Here is a 17,409-nt window from a genome sequence, read left to right as displayed (position 1 = left end):
TAAATATTCAAAACTGTAAAATTACAATTACTTACAAACATTATGCTACTAATCTCTAAGAATTCAAAAGGAAATTTTAAAATACAAACATTTTAAGTATACTGGAGCAGGGACTAAATCTCAATTCTTTCTCTAAAATACAGGAGTAAGAACAAAGACGTTCATCTGATATACTAAGTGAGCAGATGATAACAGACAAGAAAGATCTCTTTCCGTACCTTAAGGTAGCAGTGGACATTGCAATAATGGAGCAGATTATCTGAGGGCTGAGAGAGGCTGCTGACCACATGCACCAGCTGCTCGGCATACATTGGGACAGAATGTTCCAAATTAATTTTATCCACCAGTATCTGAATGCATGGCAAAGGTCGAAGTGACTGGAAGTTTGCGGCATTCGTGAAGTTACTTGAGTTCTGGAAAGTAATAGTATCAATTTTAGTAGAACAGTGACTAGTCTACATAAATTTCTCTAAACAAACTTCAGACCCTCATAGTTCACAGTGAGAAACCTCTCTAGAAATGCCTTTGTTAGAACTCTCATGAAATAACCAAATACAAATGTCTTCTACATATTTCAAGTATGCCTCAGCTTTTAATTAAAGAATACATTTTGGATAAAATTGTTCTTGCTCTTTTAGCTAACAATTTTTATTTTCAAATAACAGGAAGTACCATTATCACTCCTTATTTCCTCAACCATGCTAAAATCTGAGGATTCCAAACATTGTAAAAGACACAAAGTACACATGAAGTCAAAATATGATCTAAAACATATTTAGTAAGAATACATACATTAAAGGAATGAAGTCCTGAATCTTGGGGCAATTTTGGCAGTGACAGTGTTATATGTACCTTTCTGAGCTCACAAACTGACACAAATAGGTTTGAACGATTCCTAGAGAATGTATCCTAACTGGTTAAGTTTTCCTAGAACTCTCAAAATGTCCTGGGTTCTGACTTTCAATAAAGAAAACCAAGACCTTCTTAGTCTTGAGATAATCTATTTACAAACGAACTGTTCTCTAACCCAGAAGAAGTCAGTAATATTACAGAGAAACAATATGACTAAATTTGGCTGACTGAACATACTATCCTCACTGTTTTTTCATCATCAGTGATTATGAAACTACTTTCAATTCACTTACTGTTTTGTTTTGCTTTCTAAATTATTTTGCGTTCCTGTAAAAAAAACATTAAATTGAACCATACCAATTTGAATTGTAAAGCACAATGATTCTGTGTAAGTCTTGTCCATTTTAAGAACTCCAGAAGCCTGACTTATTCCCTTTCCAAGCAAGACAACACCACTGACAACACCTAACATTCTCACTAAATCACTGTTCTTCAACTTTGTCTCTTTCTGAGCTTCACATAATGGAATCATACACATAATGGAACACCACCTTTGACTTAAGCATCTGCGGGAACTGTGTATGATCCTTGTTCTTTAAACAGACATAAGTGACATTCTGGAGTGGCTCTCTTCATTTCTGACAATATTCTTTTAAAAAAAAACAAAAACAGGGTCTCTCTCTATGTAGCCTGGAACTTGAAATGTAGATCAGGCTGGTCTAGAAATTACAGAGCCCTGCCTGCATCTGCCTTCCAAGTGGTGGAATTAAAGGCATGTAACCAGTATGCCTGGGTCAATCTCTGGTAATATTCTTTACCTAGAATTTCTTCCTTGATACTACTAGGGTTAAAGGCCATATTCAAAAATCCCAATATCTTAATAAACTGATAGTTTACTGGCAAATGTTACTCTCAGTTTTTTTCCCTGGTTTCTCCTTCATTTTGAATTACACTTCTGTGAGACACCCAGTTCTAGGTTCCCCAGCTGTTTGGCTAACCCATTCTTCTTTCTTCTTACTTGTGTGGTTTCTTAGAGCAAGTCTGTTGTGAGCTCAAACTCTGTTACTCTGTAGGGAACACATTTCTTCCGTGACACCTGTTTTAAGGCTATTGTAGGTTTATTTCATGTGTCTCGACTTCATGTCTATCTGAGTATGGGTGTGGGTATGGGCGTGTGCCTGCCTGCAGAGGTCAGAAGAGGGTGCTGCACCCTTCGCTTGCTGCTTTTCTTTGAGCCCTTGTAAGAGTAACTTATCAGCAGTAATACAAACAGAAGTGTGTTAGTCCAGAACTGCCCAGTTCCAGTCTTGAATAGGGACAGATGATTCATTTAGACTATTGGCTTCCCTCGCTCCAGGTTAAGGCTTTCTGAAAACCACTCCTGGGGTACAGCTGGGGACCTATAAAAAAAACTCAGCTGCACTGTTGGACACACATGACTCAAGTCACTGGGTTCTTTGATTACAGCGCTGTTGTGAGGGAAAGAAGTTAACAGCAATATTAATTTTGCCTTCATTGTATAAAGAAAAGACAGGTGACCTTGAGGAATCATCAGGTAAGGGAACTTGCCTCTAAACCTAAAGATATGAGGTCATTCCCTAGGACGCACACGGTAGAAAGAAAGAACTGACTCATACAGGTTGTCCTCTAACCTCCAAAAGTATACTATGGCACACGGTGCATGCTCAAGATCCTGGGCACGGGCACACACGCACGCGCGCGCGCGCGCACACACACACACACACACACACACACACAGAGAGAGAGAGAGTAAATACAATATTTAAAAAAAAAGTTAATTCATCGGAGCTTTTGATTTCTTAACCCCTAAATTAAGAACTGTTTGAAATATAAAACCCAGAAGAGAAAAACAAGAGTTCAAGTTGTAAAGCAACTGCCTGAGGTAATTAATGCATCAGCATAGGCTCCCATTTCTAGAAGCCACACTCTCCACCATTTCTTTACATAGTCTTAACTCATACTTATTTAAAAAAAAAAAAAATATTTAATGTTACCTTCTAAAAGTCAGCAACTACAGTGACATTGAGTTTACTCCATCGGGAAAATACATAAGCAGATACACTCTAATAATCAGGATGACGCAGGCAACCCACAAGAGGCTACCAAACTAATGTACCTTTCCTCCCATGATGACAGGAAGCAGACGGTCTAGCAAATTGAACTCCGCCATGAAGATGGTGCAGGTACACCTGAGCAGAGTGACACTTGTGTGCCGGGTAGGAATGTACTCCTCCAAAGAAGCTAGTTCCTCAGGGTTTGGCATTGTTTCCTTTTCATCCTTGCTTTCTAAATGAAAATGATGGAAATCCAATCAAGGATAATTTAAACGGGCTAATTTTCTTAACCAACTAAAAACTGAATTGATCAGCTCCCCACTTTTTAAGTGCAATTCTTCAACAATGAAAGTTATAAAACAAGTTACTCTAGATTAAACATTTTTTGGTATAGCTTTGTGGAATTCCTAATTTCTCTCTTTAAAAGAACACCAATTTTCTGAACATTAAAATACCACTAAAATTAAAGGTATAAAAGCAAGACACAAACTAGAAAAAACTGCTGGCCACTGACAGATACACAGATAAACATATGTGCAGCCAGGACAGAGATCCCCACAGAGATAAATGTCCTTTAGGACTTATTTACGTGTGAGTGTTTTGTCTGCATGTATATCCGTGTAGCACATATGGGCCTTGTACCTACAGAGGCCAAAGGAAGTTGTCAGATGCCCTGGAACTGGTTATGAGCTGCCAAGGGGAGGGTGGGATGAGCATCTGAGATCTTTCTATGAAACAGTGGCAAATGCTCCTAACTCAGCCATCTATGCAGGCCCCAAGATGGATATTTGTTTAAAATATAAAACCCCTTAAAAATAATTATTAGAAAGTGGGGCTGGGGTAACTTACCCAAAACATGGCTTCTTCAAACAGCCAAACAGTATGTAAACAGCTAGACACTATTACATCTCATTTAACCACAATGAAGTGACATTAGAGTGCCAAGACTTCAGAGATGGAAAGAAACTACTGGATTCTGACAGGCATATGGAAGACAAGGTCAGCAAACTTTCCCTGTAGGGTCATGCTGTAAATAAATATTGGGCTTGGTGGGCCACATCATGTCACTCATGTCACAGTTATTCAGCTATGCCACTGTAGCACAAAAGCAGTCACAGGAGCTTCGACAAATCCGTATTCTGGGGACTTGAGCGAAGCAGTTGCCTAGAATGCATGTGGCCTTTCAAAACACATATTCACATTTAAATTTCATATAATCTAATATGTACACAATGAAATTCTTTAACTGTTTAAGACGTAAAAGCATTTCTGCCTGTGGACCAAAAAATTTGCTAGCAGGCTATAACCTGATCAAAAGTAACTGAAAATTCCGTACTGTACTAATAGGAGTAAAATGATTCAGCCACACACAACTGCAGTTTGGAAGTATCCACTGAGAGTGAAAATGGATAATCTTTTAAGCTAGTATTTGCTAAGAAAATAGCAAAAGAACTAAAAATTAACCAAATATTGAGAGTAAAATGGTAAGTAGATTTTATCCACACAAATTTAACAAAAGCAAATGCCATTTAACTCCACTTTTAAGAATTCAAGCCAAGCTTTCTGATGCATGCCTTAATCCCGGCACTCATGAAGCAGAGGCAAAACTCTCTTGAGTTCAAGGCCACTCAGATCTATATACCAAGTCCCAGGCTATTTATGGCTAGACAAGGAGACATTATTTCAAAAATAACAAGAAAGAAGCAACTCTCAGATGTTGGAAATAAGGATAATGGTTATCCTTGAAGACAGAAAAGTGAGTAATCAGAAGAAAATACAAGGAGGATTTCTAAACTGATGATGTTTTGGTTTCTAAAACAGTTACTTAAATACATGGGGTTAAGATTACAAAATTCAGAGAATTGTACCCTTAGCTTTGTACTTAAATATTAGTGATTAGGAAGTACAGAAAAATAATATATTACTATTCTTAACAATTTAGAATTTAAAACATATGTAATCATATATATCTACAGGCAGATATACAAGAAATTGAGCTAACCTAACATTCATAGCTAGAATTCAACTCGCGTTAACAAGGTATATTCACTCCAATTATATAAATTGCAAACTTATAGCTCTTCAATTCACAAATCTTTGGGAAGCAATAGGTGAGCATCATGATCAATCATTAATCCTATCATTTCTTTCTGTTGTATTCTGCTTGGATACTTCTTACTACTTACTACACACCTGCTATTCAAGCTCAAGCTGAAACAGAACATGTACCACTGATAAACTGACATCTTACAAAATTAGTAATCTCAACAGAAGAGTGCTCATCAAAGACAAAAGTGCAGCCAAGAAACAAAAGCAGACAGTAAAGAAAGTAAAATTCTAATTGAATATAATTTATATTTATATATTAGCATTCATATATCTATATTCAGCATATAATGATATATACGATAGACTATCTTACCTCAGAATACCAACAATGTACCATTCCGCCTCTACATATGCAAGTAGAGGAACTTGGTAAAAACAAACACCACAAATAATGGAGGGACAAAAAGGGGAGGTAATACAAGCAACGCAAAGTAGAACCCTAAAGAACCTCTCAGATTTCCAAGATTTGAAGATACAAAGGAAAAAAATATACTGAAACCTTATACAAACAGAAAATGGAACACAAAGGAAACACTCCAGAGTGAACATTACTCAAGAACAACACAGGAAGGAAGGAAGGAAGGAAGGAAGGAAGGAAGGAAGGAACGAACGAAGGAAGGAACGAAGGAAGGAACGAAGGAAGGAACGAAGGAAGGCAGGCAAGCAGGCAGGCAGGCTAATGTACATTAAAAAAAATTAAGCTGGATGGTGGTGGTGCACTCCTTTAATCCCAGCACTCAAGAAGCAGAGGCAGGTGGATCTCTGAGTTTGAGGCCAGCCTGGACTACAGGACAGCCAAGTCTTGAAAAACCAAATATTTAAAAAAAAAAAAAAAAAAAGAAGAAGAAGAAAAGAAAATTAAATAAAAAAAACAGTGAGGGTTGAAGTTCAAACCATAATTGTGACTCCATTGATAAATTCTTAACCAATATACTATATTCTCTCATTTATAGAATTGTTTGATTAAATGAAAAGTAATTTAAGAAAATATAATAACTATCTTCATAGCATGTGTTAAGCTTTGTTGTAGAGCAAACTCGTTTTTATCCCACTTTCCTGAGTGCTAAATCTGCATGTTCAGGTTAAGAGTTCACAATCATATGTTAAAAAGACTATTAAAAAGCAGGATATCAGGAGCTGAGAAATGGCTCAAGGGATAAGAGCACTGGCTGCTCTTCCAGTGGACCCTGATTCAATTCCCAGCACCCACGTGGAGGCTTAAAACTGTCTGTAGCTCCAGTTCCATGGAATCTGTCAACCTTACACAGACATACATGCAGGCAAAACACCAATCAATGCACATAAAATAAAAATGTTTAAAACATATTGCAATGAAACAGTGACAGATAAGGCATATCAAGTCCTTATGCCAAAAACTTCCAAAATTCACCTTTAAGATTTTCACAAACAAGTTCACTCACTAATTTGACAGATGCACACAGGAAAACCCATGCTAACAGGCAAAATTTAATACAGTTAAAATAAATAACATAGAAAAACTGATTTATACAGTCTGTGACATATCTTGGCAGTTAAGAATTAAGTCAAAAACAAACCTGGTTTTAGCCCGCTGTATGGTTCATATTCATGTTCCAAAGCACAGACAATCATCTTCAAAATCCGATGCACCGCACTGCTGTCCAAGCGCAAATCCAGAGGACCTATCACAAGGCTTTTGGTAGACTTTTCTTGGACTATTCCCAAATCCTCATTTTTCCCTGAAGGAAAGTCTTGCTGATTGGCTAGACCTAAAGAAGTCAACTTTATATTAGCATTTTAAGCATTAATCAGATATTTTTAAAAAAGAATGCATAAATACCATATTTAAATATATTAATCATATAATTAATTATAATTCTAATTAGTGAAAACTACACTTACAAAAAACAATGCAAAAAAGAGTTTGCTGACATGTTCTTCTGTATTTGTAAACAAGGATCAAGCCTTCAAACAAGCTGCTTTTTTTTTTAACTTTAACCTCCCCCCCCCACAAAGCTAATTTATACTACTGTTCTTAACATGGTTCACAATTATCATTTACTTAAATGTCTATGTAAACCTATGTTCAGCACTGAAAGAACTTATTTCTATTTTTCTACTCATAACAAACCTCTTAATTAAAAATATCTACACATAGCCTTCAAAATGTATTTAGTACAAAGAAGTGTTTGGCTTTTTTTGACATGCAAATGTAAAATGAAATTTTATATATGTAATTTTTACATATAGTATTATGAATACTAATATTAGTTTGCCAATTTTAAAGGTATTTTCACACAGCTATATGAATGAGTAAACAATTTTAAATGCCAGGATCTATTTGAACATTCTATTATAACACTAAAATTCTGTTACAACACTAAAATTAAACCCTTCCATGCAAAATACCTCAAGAAAAATGTCACATAACAGAATGTAGTTGCCAAGGGCCAACTAACTCTGATGTTGCCTTTATCTTCTGCTACTTAAGGAGAGGAAAATGCAAAGGCAAGAGAAGCCATACCTTTGCCACTGCTGCGCTCCATCGTGTACAGGTAATCCATGTAAAAGGCGCCAAACCTTTGCATGCCGGCCATTTCAGTGTATGTCTCCTGCCAACAAAGAAATATAGACACAACATGGAGAGATCAAAGTGTGAAAACAAACATTGTTCACAACCCTATGCAGACTGACTGCATCAACCCAAAGGATTGCCAAAGCAAAAGAGAGGTTATCCAAAGAATGCACTCGCAAGCCAAGCAGTGTTCCTTTAATGACACCCTCACCAGAGGCCACCCATACTTCTACTAGACATCTGGAACACTGTCTGGCTAATGAATAGCTTTAATGAGTAGGTAGTACACACTCTTGACCTTTATCACTATCACAAAACTGTCCAATATCTCCTTCAAATAGAGTCAGTCCACAATTACCTCAATATACTGACAGGAAATACTACAAACATCAGAGATGCACAAAAATGTTCTAAATGTCTGTCCACCACACCAGGAAACATTAATTTCTTTAGTTTCAACTATGAAAGCCATCTCAATTTAAAAATTAAAATGTAAATTACAAGTTTATATTACATGAATACAAAGGTAATTTTGTTTTTATTTTTCTTAAAATGCACTATTCTATAAGCACATTAACCTTACATGAAAAATCAAAAAAAAAAAAAAAAAAGACAAAAACGTATGCAGTGAAAAGTTTGTTCCTTTTCATCAATCTTACAGTTTAGAGACAACAAGAATTAATAAAGGTATTCTACATGATTCCTCTATAACTAATTAATAGTAAAATATGCATAAACTATGGCTATATTACAAGAAGCTGAACATTCTACACATCCCTTAAGCCTTTCCAGGTCGAGAACCTAGACCACAACACCCCAAATGTTGTAACCAACAATCAGTGCTTAGAAGAGACTGAGAAATCACAAATGCTCATCCACACAACAATTATCTATTCCCTGACCTTGTGGTGAGCTGCATCCAAGATAAACTCCGCCCGGGTGCCATTGTTTTCTGGACTTCGGTAATCAAACAATGAATTCGTAAGATATGTCAAACCTTTTGTACTCAAATTTTCACCACAAATGAAGAAGCAGGCTTCCTGGAAAAAAAAAAAAAAAAAACACATATAAATCTGAACAGGAAAAAAAGTCAGTAGACTATGAAAGAAAGCTTTTTATACCACACTCATTAAGTACTCAACACAAATCACTGAAGCCTGATGTCCTATAAAAGGGAAAGGAATGCTATCTCCAAGTTTGTTGCTTATTTTTTTTAAGAACATTTAAAACACCAAAAAGGAATTCCAAGCAACTGCCATAAACAACAAGGAAGCATTTATGAATGAGATATATTTGGAATTATTATCAACTTTTTACATCTTCAGACATACATAATTTCTTACACAAGAAATGCAGAAGAAATAGGAAAAGCCTCTATCAAGCCACAGATGAAGGTAGCCAAGCAGATCTCACATGGTTACAAACATACTTCATTATCCTTGCATTCAATCTAAAATAAGGGGAAATCTTGACTTACAGTCTCACTCCTACTCGTGTGCTCTTCAAAATCTCTAACGCCCATAATTCCTTTGAGACACATGGCTCTGCAGCCTACAAATCCAATCTGACAGTCAAAGAAAGGCTCTCCCATCATAAGGGCCTGTAAGGGAAAGGGAATGCTAGAATTAAGAATCTGTATCTAGATAATGGTACTACAGGCTTTCCGTGTAGACTTTCTAAATAAGACTGCTAGGACTGCTGCCTTTCAAACACATTCAAAGATGATCTACTATGACACAAGTCTCTGTATTCTCAAACCTTTGGAGCCTCAATGACTGGCACTGTGAACATCAAACCTCCCATGCCTACACATGCATTACAAAACAAATTCATATTGCATGTTCAAGGAATAATTATTTTAACCAATAATACTGACTGAAATAGAATGACTGCAAGACTATAAGTATTTTAAATACACAGCTATGACACGTTGTCATGTTTAATGCTGAAAAGATGAATGATTGAAAGACTATAAACCTGAGTATTTTAAATATGCAGCTGTAACAAACGCCTATGTTACCATGTTTAATGCTGAGAAGATTACCTCAATTGTAGTTCCTTCTTGTTCCCAACACAAAACTTCCTTAGATTTTACTTTCTGTGGACTGTAATAGCTACTTTCAGCTTGCATTTCAGTGAGCTAAAAAATAGAATATTAAGTAAATCAAAACTAGCCTAAATAGCAATGCACTGTCATTTTCACTATGCATCATGAAAATAATGCCAATTTTAAGATTCAGGAAATTTAATTATTAAGCAGAAAAACAGGTGCAAAAGAAAAAAACAGCTGTTACAAATTATCCATGGACTAAAGAATGGTCAAACACACTGGTCTAAACATAAATGCAACATTTTTAACTCCTTCATAGCACTTTAAAAAAGAAAAAGCTACATATATTCATAGTCCCACTCATAAAATGACTCAAATAATTTACTCAAAATGTATTATATATACTATGACTTTAATTCATTTCATTCACATATAATATACATTATATATACTATGATTTTAATTCATGTCATTCATATTTTCAAGTATATTTCATTTCAACCATTTTCAAGATTCCTCACTATTTTTGAAGAAAAAGAGCTACAGAGAGAAACTGCTTCAGTAAGACTTTCTAGTTCACTACCAAAACACAACCCCTACCTTATGTCACAGACCTACTCACTCACTCCTGCAGCAAAACACACCCCTACCTTATGTCACAGACCTACTCACTCATGCAGCAAAACACACCCCTACCTTATGTCACAGACCTACTCACTCATGCAGCAAAACACACCCCTACATTATTATGTCACAAACCTCCTCAGTCATGCAGCAAACACTATCATCTGCTAGGAAACAAGCACTGATATGGACAGTGACACAACACAAATATTTTTGTTTCCCTGCAGCTTGTAGTATATTATTTATATAACTTATTTAAAATGACTTCCCCCTTTTGGTTGTTTCTGTTTGGGGTTAACTTGTTTTTTGTTTGTTTTGTTTTGAGTCTCACTATATAACCCCCGTTGGTCTAGAGCTCACTGTGTACCCCAGGCTGGCCTCAAAAAAGCAGCAAACCCCCTGCCTCTGAAGCCCAAGTGCTGGGAATAGGAGAGGCACCTGACCTTAACTGCACTTCTCTCAATGCAATGGGCCAACCTAGCTTGCACCATGGAACAGAAAAATGAGATTACAGGAGTTAATTAGTGTAGAAACAATCAGTATGGCATGAGTCTTTGCTTATTGGTTTGGCTAACACACCATGATAGCACAAACTGGTAATAAACACAGGGAAAACAGGGAGAGGAATTCTACACTACTGCTCCAACTGTAAAATTCTTGCCCACATGAAAGGGCTATTTCTTTAATGTGTTCTTCTTGGATCTGGCAATGATTTGGTTAATGTTATATATTCGAAATGAATATACATTATTCTTCAAATTGAAATACAAGACAAAGATCACATCTTTTAAAAATTTAAGCCAAATAAAAGGTATTGAACTGGAAATTATAATTTTAAGTCTAACTATTTTATCCTGAGAAGCAACTAATCATTCTCATTTACTCTAATAAGTCTACATTTTTTTCTCTTACAGATAAACTTTTATTTCTTATGTTTCCAATAATGACATACTCAAAGTTGCTATTTTTAAACATCATTTTGAAAGCTAAAAATATTTAAGTAAATTTGAATTTTAAAACTTGATCAGCCTTTAGCTGTCTACAATTACTCTACAGAAAAAATAATTAATTGATTAAAAGGACTTAAACATAACAAGAATTTAGACATTACTACAAAAATGCTATATTTAATTTAGCATGATTTTTGTTGGACTAATATCAACTGTTCCAAATGCTAATATAGAAACATGACCTTATTGTCTGACCAAAATATAAACCACAAATGAAGTCCATGCATTCTTCAAATCTAAGCGGAACCCTGAATTCCAATGTTTTCCTCCTACATATCAACGGATTTTCCTCAGACGAACATTTGAAACGCACAAATGCTTTACATTTTAAAAAGTACTTACTGACTAATAACAAATACTGTCCCTCCATAAACATTTTGCATATAAGTTCCTACACCAGTTCTATGAAATACAATTATTTTTATCAGAAATTTCATTAAAATTTCAATTTTAAAAATGAATGAGCAAAAATCGTTAGAAAAAGTAGTACTTAACTTTTATCTTTGACTTTCCTCACTACTTATTTTTCTTTTTTTAAATGTACCCTGAGGTACTGTTTATAAACTCCTAGTCTATGGGTAGCTTGTAAGAACTATTGTGATATGATGACTAACTTGATATAGTGGGTTAGAAAACAATATTCATCCAGTAGCTGATAGAAGCAGAAGCAGACACACACAACTAAGCAAGAAGCCTAACTCCTGGAATCCAGTTGCAGAGAGGGAGGAGTGATAAGCAAAGGGTCAAGACCAGGCTGGAGAAACACACAGAAACAGCTGACCTGAACAAGGGGGAGCTCACGGACCCCAGTCTGACAGCTGGGAAACCAGTATAGGACCAACTCAGACTCCCTGAATGTGGGTCTCAGTTGGGAGGCCTGGGCAGTCTATGGGGCCTCTGGCAGTGGAACCAGGATGTATCCCTAGTGCATGAACAGACTTTGGAAAACCATTCCCCATGGAGGGATGCTCCCTTAGCCTAGAGACATGGGGGAGGGCCTAGGCCCTACTCCAAATGACTTGACAGATTTTGATGATCCCTCATGGAAGGCCTCACACTCCCTGAGGGAGTGAGTAGATAGGGGATGGGATGGAGGGGGTCTGTGGAGGACATGGAAGGATGGGAGGGAGAACTGGGATTGATATATAAAATAAGAAAAAATATTAAATAATAAAATATGCAGTCATAAGTTTAAAAAAGAAAGCAATAATCATAAAATGAACAATGTTGGAAGGCTGGGCAGCATGGAAGAAACAAGAGTTCTGCACTGAGTGTGTTAAAGCATGAGATGGGCAAATGACACCACATGCCCATTAGAAAGAATGAAGACACAACCCAACCTCACAACATCCACGCACCCATCCAGCAAGCAATCACAAGGGTCCCATGTCAAGGATAACTGGAATCATCATACAATTGTTCTGTCCAAAAGCTTCCTAACTCACTCAGAATAAAGGCTAGTTTAAAATGAACTAAGTGGATTTCAGACTACACTGTCTGACAGTATCATACTCTACACATTAGCTCATGCTGTTCTAAACAAGGTTCCTCCTTGACAGTGCCTCAGCACTTGCTCATCTGAAACATTCATTCCCATGCCTTTGCTCAGATGCTTCCTTCACAAGACGGCCTCCTCAGTCAACGAATTTTAAAACGCACTGTCCTCTTTTAGTACAACACTCACAATTACTTTCCCCGCTTTTTCTAACTCATTAATAAACATCCTTTACATCATATTGGTTTACATTACAATGTAAGTTCTAACAGACTAGGAATTCTGACTTCACTTATAGGGACACAGCTGTCTTATAGGAACACAGCTGACAATAAATATGTGAATTTGGGCAAAACAGTACATGGCTATAACCTTAGCACTTAGATAGAGGACACAGGATCAGAAACCTAATGTCATCCTCGGCTATTAAATAGAGAGTCTGAGCCACCCTGCACTACATGAAACTCTGTCAAATAAATAACTGATTATAGATGTGTTGGCAATGGTATTAGAAAAAGATAGGAAACAACTCAAAATTCAAGCTGAGTTATTTTTGGAAGGGAAGGAAGGTAAATTATCAAAGAAAAAAAAGGGTATCAAAATACTAGTAACCATATTATACTAGAGAATGTTCCCTTTACTCATTGTGATCACACATGTGTAGTGGGATATTCACTTTGTCTCCTTCTGTGGCACTGACCACGCCCATTGGGGGTGGAGCCAAGGGCAAAAGTGACCTGTGGAACTAGATCTGAGGAGGAGCTGGGGGAACGCTCCCTTGCTGGCTGGACTCAGAGAGGAGAGCATCTGGTGGAACTTGCTGGTGTTCATCTCTCTAGATTGTAAGTTATTTCACTGAATAAACACCTATTCGGCCTATTTGTTTATCCTGATCCTTATTAAACCGCGATACACATGTTATAGACTATATTTGAATATAGTTATATTCATTTTTAATAAAGTAGTAAAGTATGTTGAATACTATTTAAAAGAGGACATAGACACAAAATTGAACTGTCTTAAATAAGAGAGGGAGAAAAATAGTCCTTTAAAAATAAACAAAAAATAAAATAGAATAAAACAAAATAAAAAACGTGGGCTACAGAAATGTCTCTGTGGTTAGGAACATTTGCTGCTCTCACAGGGGAACTGAATTGGTTCCCAGTACCCATACGGTGACTCACAACTATTCTAATCCAGTTTCAGGGCATCCACTGCCCTCCGACCTCAGTGAGAACAAGGAGCACATAGTACACATACATACATGCAGGCAAAACACTCAAATGAAGCAAAGTAAGTAAACCTAAAAATAACCAATAAAATGTATTACAAGCAGGGGCTGGAGAGATGGCTCAGAGGTTAAGAGCACTGACTACTCTTTCAGAGGTCCTGAGTTCAATTCCCAGCAACCACATGGTGGCTCACAACCACCTGTAATGAGATCTAGTGCCCTCTTCTGGCATGCAAGCATACATGCAGACAGACACTATATACATAATATTTTTAAAAAAATGTATTACAAGCATTAGCACAGATACAGAGAAAAGAACTTAATACATACTGTGACAATGCAAAGTAACATGCAAATGGACAACAGTATTGAGATAGCTGTACAACTACTATATTATGATCCATATTCAAAAAAATGAACTTAAGATACATATTCAAAAAAATGAACTCGGCACATTAAAGGCATACCTCCATACCCTTATTTATTATGCCAACATTTATTTGTAATAGCCAAAATACAGAAGCAGCCTAGGAGCCTATCACCAAATAAATGACATTTAAGTGATACATATACACAACGGGTATTACTCAGTAATAAAAAATGAAATCTCCAGAAAAATGGATGAAATAGAAAACATTACATTAAATAAAACATGCTGAACACACACAGAGGAAAAAGAAAAAAAAAAAAAACAAGCACTGCATATTCGGTCTCACAGGAGGAAGCTAAAAGAAGATGGCTTCACAGTACAATAGTGATCATTTAAGATTGAGAAGGCTGTGGCAGAGGCTAAGAAAAAGAAAGAGGGGGACACTTAACTTCTGATACTTGCTACATGCATGTGTGAAAATATCCCAGTCAATCTCATTAATGTTAATAATTAATATGTCAATAAATTTTGCTACAAGGAAATCACAGACTGAGGTAGATGTGGGATTTGAAAGATTTATTTCATTTTAAATTATGTGTCTGTCTATGTAGGGTTATGTGCACATGGATGCAGTAGGCCAGAAGAGAGCATAGGTCCCCCTGGGGCTGATTCTGAAACCAAAACTCAGCCCTCTGAAAGAACAACATGAGCTCTTAATCTCTAAGACATCACTCTAGCCCCAGCTATGAGATTCTGGTTTTTTAATATTAAAGCAAGTTTATGTGCCAACTGAATAATGCATAGCAGGGGAGTTCATATCACGTAGATAAGAAAGACAATAGTGACAACTTTAACAAGACAAGAAGAAATCAAAATTCAGCAATTCAGTTACAAGGGTCAAGCAACTTTATGAAGAACCATGAGATTCTTTCTAAGTTTCATCTGCTGAGCCCTCTACCTCTGCCTGGTTCAATAACAATGCTGCTAAAATTTAAGCATTCAAGTTAACAGATATTCTCAACAAAAGAGAAGAGAAACCTACCTTAAAAGTCACAGTTGCCTTTGTGCAGTAAAACCCTACAGAAACAATGGGATCCTTCAGAGCGGGCACTTTCTGTTGATGCATGGTTGAGCCAGGGTCATTCCCAAGGTTGTCTTCCTCACTGTCATCATAACTCACAATTGCAGGAACAAATGACCAGGCCCAGGACACCCATCCCTGAGGCTCCTCATAGTCCTGTGAATATAGCTCTTGGCCTTTATATTGAGCAGGATACTGCATGTCTATTCTTGTCTCATCTTCAGAACCTGCCAATAAAATAAAGTCATTTTAAGTAAACACAGAGCATTTAAATAGGAAAAAATGAAACTATAACTAGTTTCTTTTGTAATCCAATGTATTTGCTCTAAGTATTTAAAAGGAGAATGTATCTTCCCAATTTAAAAACAAGATAAAATATAAAAATGAAGATTTGCACACAAAAATGGCTGTCAAACAATGAGTGAAGGCCAGAATACAGAACTCTTCGATCACCCCCATCTTATTGCTGGAATAAATTCTAAGTCATAACTATGAAAGCAGAAACCTAACCCAAGTTCAGGAGTCTCTCCTAGATGAGAAACCAGTATAAAAGATCTAGGAACTTAACCTGACAGTCACTCTGCCCATCTAACAGACACAGAGCAATCCTCAAATGAATTGTTCCCTAGTAATGTCACTGTTGGTTGGGACACAAATGTGTCTAGAACTTGGACAAGATAAAATTTATAATACACTTTACTAAGGCAAATAAAAAACATAAGGGAGAAGTAAAACACGAGAAACAGGTCCAGAAACACAAAGACCACGGTGTTAGAACAGGACACTAAGCAGATACATAAATAGAAGGCATGTGTTCCAAAATGCTTAAACTGGCATGAATCACGGAAGTCCAGCTAAACTTCCAGAGACAAAAATATGGCAGATGAAGCTCACAGCAGATGAGATACAGAAGAAAGTCAGTGAGCTATTCGGGGAATAGGAGCTATATAAAATAAAACACAGAAAGAAAAGTAAATGTTAATAGGCAAGGCAAGCCCAAAAGAGCTCTGGTAAACAAGCCACCTAAGACACATGTGACTGGAACTCTCTGAAATAGAGAATAAGGAAAGAAATAAATGTGCTCAAACTGTGTCTACATGCACAGAAAAGCTGCAGATGTCCAAGTATGAAAGCTTCTGAGAACCCCAGGACAAGTCACAGAAGACAGGGCACCAGCGAGTGTCACCATCAAGCTGCTCAGTCTCCTGAGAGCTTTGGACGTTTTTCCAAACATACACGTACAAAATACAACAGTAAAGAAAACATCCTTGCTTTAAAAAAATTGGGAAAACCAAATCAAGTACCTTCAGATGCAAACAGAAAACCTGTCTGTTTTCTTCCTCTGATAAAACACAAAGCAAAAAAACAAATGAAAACACAAAACGCTAGGCACTCTCGTAGGTCACAGAAAGTAGTATTTTTTTTCATGTGTTATGTACATATGTTGGTCTCATACATGTGGGAGCACATGTAAGGTGTGTATAGCAACCCTATGTCAAAAAATAGAAACCCTATGTCAAAAAAGTTGGCATGAGGAGACCTCCATTGCTCTCCACCTTATTCACGGGGGTGGGTTCTCTCAGTATATTACTACAGAGAGGGTTGTCACAGCTATCACTACAGAGCGGGCTTCTGTCACAGCTAGTCTGGCTCCCTGCTTACTCTGGAATCACAGGTAGTTTCCATGGCAGCAGGCATTTCTGTGGGTTCCCAGGAACCAACCCCAGTCCTTAAGCTTGCAGTGCATATGCTTTTACAATGTACCAACTTCTATCAGAATTTAAAACTTCTGTTCATGAACCGTCTATTAAAAATGAGGAGGATGGGCTGACAACATGGCCCAGGGGGCAAAGGTACTTGTACCACAAGCCTGATCACCCCAGTCCCATCCCAGGAAACCACATGGAAGTGGAAGAAGAGAATCCACTCCACAGAGTTCTCCTCTGACCCCCACACAT

The 17,409-nt window shown here is 36.9% G+C and overlaps 1 protein-coding gene across 1 annotated transcript in view; it reads right to left on the bottom strand.

Annotated features, from left to right (window-relative positions):
- Vps13b (vacuolar protein sorting 13 homolog B) overlaps positions 1 to 17,409 on the bottom strand; it is a 408,041-nt gene that overhangs the window by 364,047 nt on the left and 26,585 nt on the right. Inside the window, exons 8-15 of the mRNA XM_051202586.1 lie at positions 15,413 to 15,678; positions 9,635 to 9,730; positions 9,068 to 9,190; positions 8,493 to 8,630; positions 7,540 to 7,627; positions 6,593 to 6,784; positions 2,990 to 3,159; positions 219 to 413 (exon numbers count right to left, since the gene is read on the bottom strand). Of these exons, the coding sequence (XP_051058543.1) occupies positions 219 to 413; positions 2,990 to 3,159; positions 6,593 to 6,784; positions 7,540 to 7,627; positions 8,493 to 8,630; positions 9,068 to 9,190; positions 9,635 to 9,730; positions 15,413 to 15,678 (1,268 nt within the window). The remainder of the gene's footprint in view (positions 1 to 218; positions 414 to 2,989; positions 3,160 to 6,592; positions 6,785 to 7,539; positions 7,628 to 8,492; positions 8,631 to 9,067; positions 9,191 to 9,634; positions 9,731 to 15,412; positions 15,679 to 17,409) is intronic.

The sequence above is a fragment of the Phodopus roborovskii genome, unplaced genomic scaffold (genome assembly GCF_943737965.1).
Source record: "Phodopus roborovskii unplaced genomic scaffold, PHOROB, whole genome shotgun sequence".
In the NCBI taxonomy this organism is placed as follows: Eukaryota; Metazoa; Chordata; class Mammalia; order Rodentia; family Cricetidae; genus Phodopus; species Phodopus roborovskii.
Note: the sequence above shows the minus strand (reverse complement) of the source record. Positions and strands in the feature narration are given on the sequence as shown.